General features: G+C 56.6%; 1 protein-coding gene across 2 annotated transcripts in view; it reads right to left on the bottom strand.

The window, feature by feature from the left end:
• ZC3H18 (zinc finger CCCH-type containing 18) overlaps positions 1 to 8,319 on the bottom strand; it is a 57,105-nt gene extending 48,786 nt beyond the window's left edge. For both annotated transcript variants that reach the window (XM_039226270.1, XM_039226277.1), the window contains exons 1-2: positions 8,169 to 8,319; positions 38 to 618 (exon numbers count right to left, since the gene is read on the bottom strand). In XM_039226270.1, coding sequence (XP_039082201.1) covers positions 38 to 604 — 567 coding nt within the window. In that variant the 5' untranslated portion in view covers positions 605 to 618; positions 8,169 to 8,319. The remainder of the gene's footprint in view (positions 1 to 37; positions 619 to 8,168) is intronic.
• Between the last annotated feature and the right edge of the window lie 1,573 nt (positions 8,320 to 9,892).

Below are 9,892 nucleotides of genomic sequence, written 5' to 3'. Positions count from 1 at the left end.
GGCCGCCCCCAGGGCCCCCCCCCAGCCCGGCACTCACATCCAGCTCCCCGTCGTCCAGCTCCCCGTCGTCGTCCTCCTTGTTCTTCTCCTTGGGGGGCTCCAGGGGCTCCCTGCCTTCCGGGCCGTGAGCGCCCGCGGCCCCCCCGGCCCCAGGAGCGCCCGCCCCCCTGTCGTCGTCGGCCTCGTCGTCCGGCGCGGGCGCGGGCTCCTCGGGCACCTCCTCGTCGTAGTCTAGCTCGTGCTCGTCCAGGTCCCGGGTGACCGACGACGCCTCGTCCCTCAGGTCGCTCGTGCGCTCCTCCTCCCCCCCGTCCGCCTCCGCCCCGCGCGGGGGGCTCGCGGGGCCCCTGCCCGCGTCCTGGTCCTCGTCGTCGGAGGGGGGGCCCCCCCCCTCCTCGTCCTCCTCGTCCCCCTCGTCCCCCCGCCGCCCCTGCCGGCCCAGCCCCGGGGCCGCGTGCCCCTCGTCCTCCAGGCCCCCCGCCCCGTCGGAGGCCCGCTCGGAGCCGCTCTCCCTCAGAATGTCATCGTCCGAGAGCCCCTGCCGCTCCTCTTCGTCGTCCTCCGGAGAGCGAGGGTCCCGGTCAGGGCTCTCGGCCACGTCCATCGGTACCCGCGATTCTGCGAAAGAAAGAACACGTGCACGGCCTTTACCAAAGCGCACCGCCGGTGCGCCCTGCTGCCCGGGGCCACGCTCCGCCCCCAGCCGGGTCCCGTCTGCGCGACGCCACCGTGCAGCTGTCCGGCGGAGCCCCGTGCCCTTCTCGTCGCGGGGAGACCCGGTAAAGCAAGTAGTAACATCTGTGTTGCAAAGGGCAGCTTTCTCCATTCCTGGAGAAAGTCGTGTTTGAAATTCAAGAAAAGCCGCATGACTGAACGAGGCGACGAAGCTGAGGGCGGCTGGAGCAGGAGCCCTGGCCGGCCGGGGACCCCCGGTCACGAGCTGCGGCTCCCGCTGCCGGACGCGCTGCTGGGCGCAAGGCCCTGACCGCCCCGAAGACGCGCTCGGGACGCGGGCCCGGCCACGGACCTGGACGCTGGAGCCCGGACCAGGGGCCCAGAAGGCGGTGCTCACGCGCGGCCCGGCACTCCCCGCGGGGAGGCGGACACGGGCCGCGCTGACGCGGGCACGTCGTGGACGAGGACCCTGCAGGGAGCCTCACGTGTGTGGGTAGTTTCACACGTAAGAAGGCTATCGCTTCAGAAGACTTTGTTTCTATTTTTACCGATCAGGATTTAGTGATAAAGTGCATATTTTTTGGTTTTCCCACCTTAGCGACCGAAGACGGTATATTGTTCCATTTCTCTAAAAACATTTTTCTGGGGCACCTGGGTGGCTCAGTCGGTTAAGCGTCCGACTTCGGCTCAGGTCATGGTCTCACCGTTCGTGGGTTCGAGCCCCGCGTCGGGCTCTGTGCTGACAGCTCAGGGCCTAGAGCCTGTTTCAGATTCTGTGTCTCCCTCTCTCTCTGACCCTCCCCTGCTCACAGTCTCTCTCTCTCTCTCAGAAATAAATGAAACATTAAAAAAATTTTAAAAACATTTTTCTAACATTGGCAGAATCGGAAGCAGGCTCCAGGCTCTGAGCTGTCAGCACAGAGCCTGACGAGGGGCTCGAACCCACAAATGGTGAGATCACGACCTGAGCTGAAGTCGGCCGCTTAACCGACTGAGCCCCCAGGCGCCCCTGGTTCCACTTTGGAGGCTGCGTACCGCGGGACGGGGGTGTATGTGCAGGAAGCAACCCCAGTGTATAATCAGGCCAACAGTCACCATTCACCAGTGCAGCCTGGAGCGAGTCACTTGCTGAAGTAACAGGAGAGTGACAGGTTCAGTGTTCACTTGAATCTTCAAAGTCATTATTTAAGGTAACATATGTCACAATTATGCCACTTGGTGTTTCAGTAAGATCTGGAAACACATACCTATACTTGCATACTTTAAGTAAATACAGAAAATTATTGGGGCGACTGGAGGGCTCAGTCAGTTAAGCGTCTGACGTTGGCTCAGGTCAAGGTCTCATGGCTCATGGGTCTGAGCCCCTGCATCAGCCTGTTGGCTGTCAGCACAGAGGTGCTTTGGATCCTCTGTCCCCCACGCTCTCTCTGCCCCTCCTCTGCTGATGCTCTGGCGCGCTCTCTCTCAAAAATAAACGTTACACTGTATATATAATTATTTTACACATTTACATAACTAAAAACTAAACATGTCACCTTTCAAATGTATACTTTTGAAAGGAGACCTTATGTTTAAGGAGGCATATACCAAGAGCTGGTACCCTAACCTACAGTTAAAAACACTATTTTTGCAGTTAATAGAAATTATTATAATTGAACACACATTAGGACAAATCACCTAAAATTTATCACTTTATAAGTCAACTAAATGACTACCACTAATAGAAATTTACAAACCTGATCATCCATTCATAGCCACAATTTTGAAAAGGATTCACTTTTCAGTCTTTCTAACTGTCCTGTCCAGGGGCAGGACTATTAGGGAGAATTAAAAAAAATGTTTTTTTAATGTTTTCATTTATTTCTGTGTGTGAGAGAGAGAGAGACAGCGTGAGCAGGGGAGGGTCAGAGAAAGAGGGAGACACAGAATCTGAAACAGGCTCCAGGCTCTGAGCCAGCTGTCAGCACAGAGCCCGACATGGGGCTCGAACCCACGAACCGTGAGATTATGACCTGAGCCGAAGTCGGATGCTCAACCGACTGAGCCACCCAGGCGCCCCTATTGGGGAGAATTTTTAAAAAATCAGTCCTCGAATGGTGGCCCCTGCCGAATATCATGCAGCGGCCCTCCCCCCACCCCTCCCAGTCCAGGACAGCGCTGTCCCCGGCACAGCACGCCTACTGCCTGCAGGTGAGGCGAGCAGGGTGCCGGGAAGCTAAGGGCCGTCCACGCTCAGCGGTCGGACGGCAGCTGCAGCAAGCACTCAGGGCCCTTCCCCTCCCTGGGTGGACAGTGTAGGAGTCCCAGGCCCACCCTTGCACACCTCTTCTCACATCATGTACGAGACACCTCTCAGCCCAGGGCAGGGCCTTCTGTCGCGCCAGCTGCCGAATCTAGACCTGGGCCCTGGGGGCAGCCAGTCACAGGGAGCTGGTTATGGAGCCTCAGAAGTCCCTACTAGAAACCTGACATATTCGGGTTTTCACATTTTATAGTCCAATGGCAACCCTGGAAACAAAATGACTTCCTACTTAAATCAACCAATTGTTATCTAAAATTCAACGTCCCCTCAAACTACATTAAAAATCACGCACCAGATATGCTGCAGGAACTGGGGGCCCAGGCCCCACTGGCCTCGCAACATACTATCCTGCTCACGGCCACAAGCTCTCCAGGCCTGGAAACAGCTCTCCTCTGGGGCCGTGTGCAAACTGGCTTGCACTTTGGTTTCATTGTTATGATCAGATCCAACCAGATTGGTTTTTAGACTCTGGGAACTTGAAACTGAATCCTAGAGTAATAAATGGAAGAGAAACAGTACCTAACTTCCAATACCCGAGCCAATGCAAAGCGTGGGCAGTTGACCTGTCGGTGCGCCGCATCTTACCGGCACACGCAGACGCGCACGGTCTCTGCGTCAGACCGGAACCCCAGCTCCCCCACGTCCCAGCTGCAGGACCTGGGCAGACTACGTAACCTTGCCACACCTCTGTAGGTCTCTTACATCTGAGGTATGAGAATGACCGTATCTACTTTGCCGGGCAGAGGCTCCACATGTTTGAATTTAAACTGAATTAGTGAGAAGAGGAGTAAGGTCATCCTCAACTTCTAAGAACCAGACTCCTATCGCCCGTCAGACAGACACACTTCACACTTCGAGTCTCGGCGAGACTTAGGAGTTAATTCATTCGTGGTTTCATCCAACAAACAGCCGTCTACTCAGCTGAAGACTGTATCATCGAAACAACTCTGCAAGGAAGCTGAGAGCCACCAACACCTGCTGAGAAATGACACCCGCCCCGTGTCAGGCACCTGACCAATCCCTCACGTCAGCCTTCCAAACAGTTCGTGTTCCCTGTCACAGACAAGGAGACCTAGGCCACATGGCCACTGAGTGGGTACCCGGGGACCACAAGTCAGAACTGCACCCAGAGTGTGTCGACTACAGAACCTCGGACCACACGTGAGCGGGTGCTCCCTGCCCAGAAACCCACCCCTACTTTCTGCCACTGTTTCTCTAGGAAATGGGACCTAAGTTCCAAACTGATGTTATAAACTCTTTTCTGGAACAGAACCCACACACAAACTGGGGACTGCTACCGAACCAGCAGGGTCTGCCTGGTTTTACTTTCTTCCTTTTGAAGTTCTGTGCTGACCTGTCTGTAACCACTATCTTAGCCCTTCTACAAAAACACATTTTCGTATTCGTGAAAAAGTTATATGACTTATATAGTCCATTAGTGAAAAAACAGTGATGATGGGGCGCCTGGGTGGCTTAGTCGGTTAAGCGTCCGGCTTTCGCTTAGGTCATGATCTCGCGGTTCGTGGGTTCGAGCCCCGCGTCGGGCTCTGTGCTGACTGCCAGCTCAGAGCCTGCAGCCTGTTTCGGTCTGTGACTCCCTCTCTTTCTGACCCTCCCCTGCTCACGCTGTCTCTCTCTCTCTCTCCTAGAAATAAATAAAAATATTAAAAAAAAAAACACAAAAAAACAGTGATGAACATATGGAGATCCAACTTCTAAAGGTCTTTTTTTTTTTTTTAATTTTTAAATGTTTGTTTATTTTCGAGAGAGAGACAAGAGTGTGAACAGGGGAGGGGCAGAGAGGGAGACACAGAATCTGAAGGAGGCTCCAGGCTCTGAGCTGTCGGCACAGAGCCCGATGTGGGGCTTGAACCCACAGACTGGGACACCATGACCTGAGCCAAACAAAGTCGGACGCTAAATTAAATGACCCAGTCATTTATTTTAAACTTATCTGAAGTCTGAATCTTAGGCATGTAAACGAAACCCGAATCTAAGAAAACAGCCTCAAAGGTGCCCACCTGTACACTGACCCCATGGGCAATGCGGACTCAGATTACCACGTGGAGAGGCTGGTGCACTGTGCCAGGAGGGTCACTTTAAGAAGTACTTATTGAGGGGCGCCTGGGTGGCTTAGTCGGTTAAGCATCCGACTTTCGCTTAGGTCATGATCTCACGGTTCGTGGGTTCGGGCCCCGCATCGGGCTCTGTGCTGACTGCCAGCTCAGAGCCTGGAGCCTATTTCGGAGTCTGTATATCCCTCTCTCTCTGACCCTCCTCTGCTCGCTCCCTCGCTCTCTCCTAGAAATAAATTAAAAAAAAAAAAAAGAAGTACTTATTGAGCGCATGCCCCCCACTGTGTAAATTATGGGAACCAATTCAACATTCTAAGGACACAAAGCTAACTTCCTGACTCTCAAAGGCAGTTTTCAGAGCTGACCAGAAGGTGGCAGGGCTGAAGGTCCTGAGCGCACTTGCCGCTACGTGGGTGGCCCGGTGCTCTCCAGGGGTGGTGCTGAGCCGTCAGGAGAGCACGGATGGTTCTGAGACCCTGGTGAAGGGGATGGCTGGTCCCCCAGGCAAACGAGAATACATGCAATGCATCTCCCACTTTGGGGAGTTCAAACCCCCCTGGGGTTTATCCACTGTCCCCAGATTAAGAGCTCCTGCCCCAAGTACACTGTATGTTGTGGATTCTGAACCCACGCTTACCCCGCTGTCCACCACTGTTAATCTGTGAAGCCTGTGGGCAGGCCCCGCCCCCACCGCGCATGGAGCACCCGAGGAGGAGGCTCAGACTCACCTCTGTGCTCCCCAAGCGCAGCAAACAGCTGGCACGGAGTAGCACCGCCCCATGTACTTTGCCGTCTAACTGGGGTCACGTTTGAAACTGTAGGGGAGGCACCGTTAACAGTTACAACAGCCACGAAGAGGGGCTGTCCTGGGCACACTGGGACACACACTCCTCAGAAAGCCCTGATAATGTCCTGAGGGGACGCATCTTTTCTTTACCCATGGAACCCCTTGGGACTTCACAATATGAGGCTGCTCACAGGTGAACACGCTGCAGAGAAACACTCCACAGAACCCACCTATTAGAAACCACCGAGTCACAGCTCGCTGCCCAGGAGGGAAGTGTCATCAGGGGTCAGAAGAAGGCTTGCATCCCAGGCCCCGTGCCAGGCAGGCTCACTGTCTCTCGGGGCATCTATGTCCTGTTTTGAGATGAACTCAGGGCAGCGACCACGTGAGCATCCACCCTGAGTCGGGAGCACGGAGAGCGCGCAGCCTATCGGATGCAGACAGGGTAACGGAGGGCCCTCCTGCCACAGCTTCACCACCTCCCGGGCGCAGGGTTTTTACTCATCTCTTCTTCTCACACAATTACCCTGCAGCTGAGGATTCCAGGCAAAGTCTAGGACCTGTGACTCCCAAGATGGTGAACCTGCCCGGAGAACACAAGGGCAAGCGTCCATCGCTGTGTTTCCACTGCATGCTGCTTTTGGCGGGTGACACTCGACAAACGCTTGTTGGCTAAATGACAACATCCTGTTACTGGATAAACTACCTGTCGCATGCCAGAAAGAAACCCATTTTTCAAAGATGATACCAGAATTCAGACATGAAGTGGCGGCTAGTCACCCAGCAGCCACTCGGGAGGGCTGCACATGGATTCCAACAGCAGCACCCAACTTTTGGGAACTTCTCTTTGTGAGTGACGTCTGGAACCTTCTCTCCTCGCACTCTAGTGACAGCAGAAGCTCCCCTCTCAAGGCGGGCCACTGGAGAAATCACAGGAAACCCATGAGGTGAGCTCCTGCGCCAGGTAAGAGGACTCCTGGTCAGACGCAGGGTACAACTCTTGAACGAGACTGATTTTCTCACCTGACTTAGGTACTTTCTACCAAAACAAGAGTTCTAAGGAGGCTCTGGCAGAGGAGCACCAGTGAAGTGCAAGCACAGCCTTTCAGGAAAATAACTTTGAAGAGAGCAACCCCCATTTGAATGCCTACGTTCTGGCACATCCAGCTACAATCCTGATTCAAAACGTCACGGATTTACAACACCTAAAGGAAAGATGTCAAGGCTGGGGGCGGAGGGCACCCCAAGGGACTAAGCCTGACCGCCAAAACTCCTCGGGAAAGCAGCACTCACCTTGAGATGATCTGTAGCTGTGAAAGAGCAAAAAACCTCCTTAAACATGAGCAAGATCACCGCTTACCTGTTTGCTCTCTGAAAGGGTATTTCCCACCCCAAACCAGAGAGGGGTTCCAGCCTGCGGGACACAGAGCTGGCTGGACTCCACATGTGTGCTCAGACTGTACAATTCTGGGGCCGAGACCCCATCCACAGGCAATACGAGAGGCGAGCCTCGAACACGAAATGATGAGACACTGCTCTGCCCCCGAACAGAACTACAGATGCTAAGCACTCCCTTCTTCCATTTCCCCCAAACGGGGCGGAAGACAGCCAGAAAGCCCGTTGAACAGCGCTCTCTTAAAACGAGCTGTCACAAAGTATTCGAGAAAACTCAAGTTCCAGCAGAAGCAAGGCTGGAAGTGAACGAAGTCTTAGGCTCCCCCAGCACAACAGCTGCAGTGAGTTTTTCCAAAGGACTCGGCGCGATCCGGGCTCCTTCCTAACTTAAGGAGTAAGTTCATTCCTAAGAGTGGCGCGCGCGTTGGGTCACAGCCAACACCTCCAACCTGTGCACCGTGAGGCTGAGGGAGCAAGTTCCGGGAGGCTCCGCAGAGCTCAAAGTTCCCGAAGAGCCCATCCCGAGTCCTGGCGGGCCTCCTCCGCGGGGCGAATCTGCGGGCTCCCCCCGCTACCCCTGCGGTGGGCGGCAAACATGTGCCACGCGAATGTCCCGGAAGAGAAATGACAGCTTCGGGAGAATCAACTCCACCGCTGGGCGCAGAGGAAGCCGCGGGGAGTTCGAGCTCGGAGTGGGTTCCAGGGCCTCCCGGGCCGGCTCGCCGCGGACTGAAGGCGGGATCGCGACTGTTTCAGCGACCCCTTCCCAGGGCCCGAGGGCCACGCTCGGCCGGGGACGCAGCCCGGAGCGCTCCCCGGAGGCGGCGGCGCCGGAGCTCCCGGGCCTCCGCTCCGCGCCGCCGCCACGCTCCCCGCCCGGCCGCCTCGGCCTCCTCCCCGCCGGCCGGGCCTCCCAGCCACCGCCGCCACTTACCTCAGCGCGAGGGCGGGGAGGGGGCCACGGCTCCGCTGGCGTCGGGGCGGCGCGGGGAAGACGTCCCTCGGCCCTTCCGCTCCTCACAGGCTCCGGCTTGAGGCGCGACGCGGGCGGAACAAACGGGCTCCACTACCCGCGGGGGCCGGCCATTGTGCGACGTCATCAGGCCGCGACGGTCGTCCTGCGGGCCGGCGGGCTTCCCTCGCTCGCCCCGCCCTCCGCCCGCTTCCTTCCGGCCTCCGCGCGGCCGCCTCCGCGCGGCCCCACCCCCGCGGCGCGCGCTCGCCTGGGCCCGCCACGGCGCAGGCGCTGCCCAAGGCCCCGCCCTGGGGCGTGTCTCCGAGTCCGCGCGCTGCCGGCCGCCCGACCACGCCTGCGAGGGGCGGGGCGAGTTGGCCGCGCCGCGCGGTCACGTGACGCTCCACGCCGCGACCTCCCGTCTCCCCGCGGACCCGGCCCCCCCGCCCCGCGGATGTGCGCCCCCAGCGCCCAGCTGCCCGCGGTTCCCGCGCTGAGCTGGAAGCGCGGCGCCCCGGCGGTGTTCGCTGCTTCCGTCGGACCACGTCGCTTACGCTCATTGAGTGTGAGCCATTCAACACAGGATTGACCCTCTTTGAGTATTGACTTTAAGTGTCAAAGCTTAAAAATTTTAACCACTTCCCGCTTTCTTAAAAATAATCAGCTCGACACAAATTTATCATTTCTCAGATGGTGAAATTAAATATCAAAGTTGAACTTTAACTATTTCCGTGAGAATACGCAATTCTCCGTTACTGAATGTGATTGATCAGTGTCTGTAACCAGTGTCCGTGGCTTTTGGAGCATTTTGGCAACTCCCCAGCTGTGGGCACAGCCCCTCGGGGCGGGACCACCCTGCAGAGGCGGGGCGGGGGGATCCCAAGCAGCCCGATGCAGCCCGATGCAGGGCTTGAACTCACTAACCGCAAGATCGTGACCTGAGCTGAAGTCCGAGGCTCAATTGAGCCACCCAGGCGCCCCTGAGATTTTATTTTTTAAGTAACTCTCTAGACCCAGCGTGGGGCTCAGACTCAGGACCTCCAGGTCAAGAGTCCCATGCTCCACCCTCTGAGGGCACTTTCCACTGTAGAGAGGAAGGTCCTGGGGCTTGGTTGAATGCCCTGCTCTCCCGGCCTTAGAATCCTTAGTCAGGTGTGAACAAGGGAGCCACATTTTCATTTTGCACGGGACCCCGCAGATTATGAAGCGGGTTCTGGGTGTAATTAAGGGTTGGGGGGTGTGCTAAGCAGAGCAGGCCTTCACTCAGCCATCTGACAGAAAACTTGCAGTGGATACTGAGAAGAGCCCCTTCCTGGGGCAGCCTGCCGCCGTTTCGCCACGCGTAAGTCTGGCACACCGTGACGCTGTGTCAGCTCATCCATGTCTGCCCTATGCCGCCTAAACAAATGAGCCAGGGCAGGAGTGAGGGCATTCACGGAGTTATGTAGCACCCAGCAGCACCCAGCCATGCCACTGCCAGGTAGCCGACCCGAGGGAAATGAAACGCGCACAGCAGCACCTGTACACGAACAAGTGCGGGAAGCTGCTTTATTCACAACAGCCACACGGGGAGATGACCTGCGTGTTCATTGACTGAGGATAGATCAATAAAATACGGTCCATCTGTACAGTAGAATATTACTCAGCCGTGTAAAGGAATGAAGCCTTCGTAAGAAGAGATAGCACAGGGTTCTCTGTCTCCT

This window comes from Hyaena hyaena, unplaced genomic scaffold (genome assembly GCF_003009895.1).
Source record: "Hyaena hyaena isolate Hyena2069 unplaced genomic scaffold, ASM300989v1 scaffold_1, whole genome shotgun sequence".
Classification (NCBI taxonomy): Eukaryota; Metazoa; Chordata; class Mammalia; order Carnivora; family Hyaenidae; genus Hyaena; species Hyaena hyaena.
The sequence above is the reverse complement of the archived record's forward strand: the minus strand, read 5'-3'. Positions and strand labels throughout refer to the sequence as shown.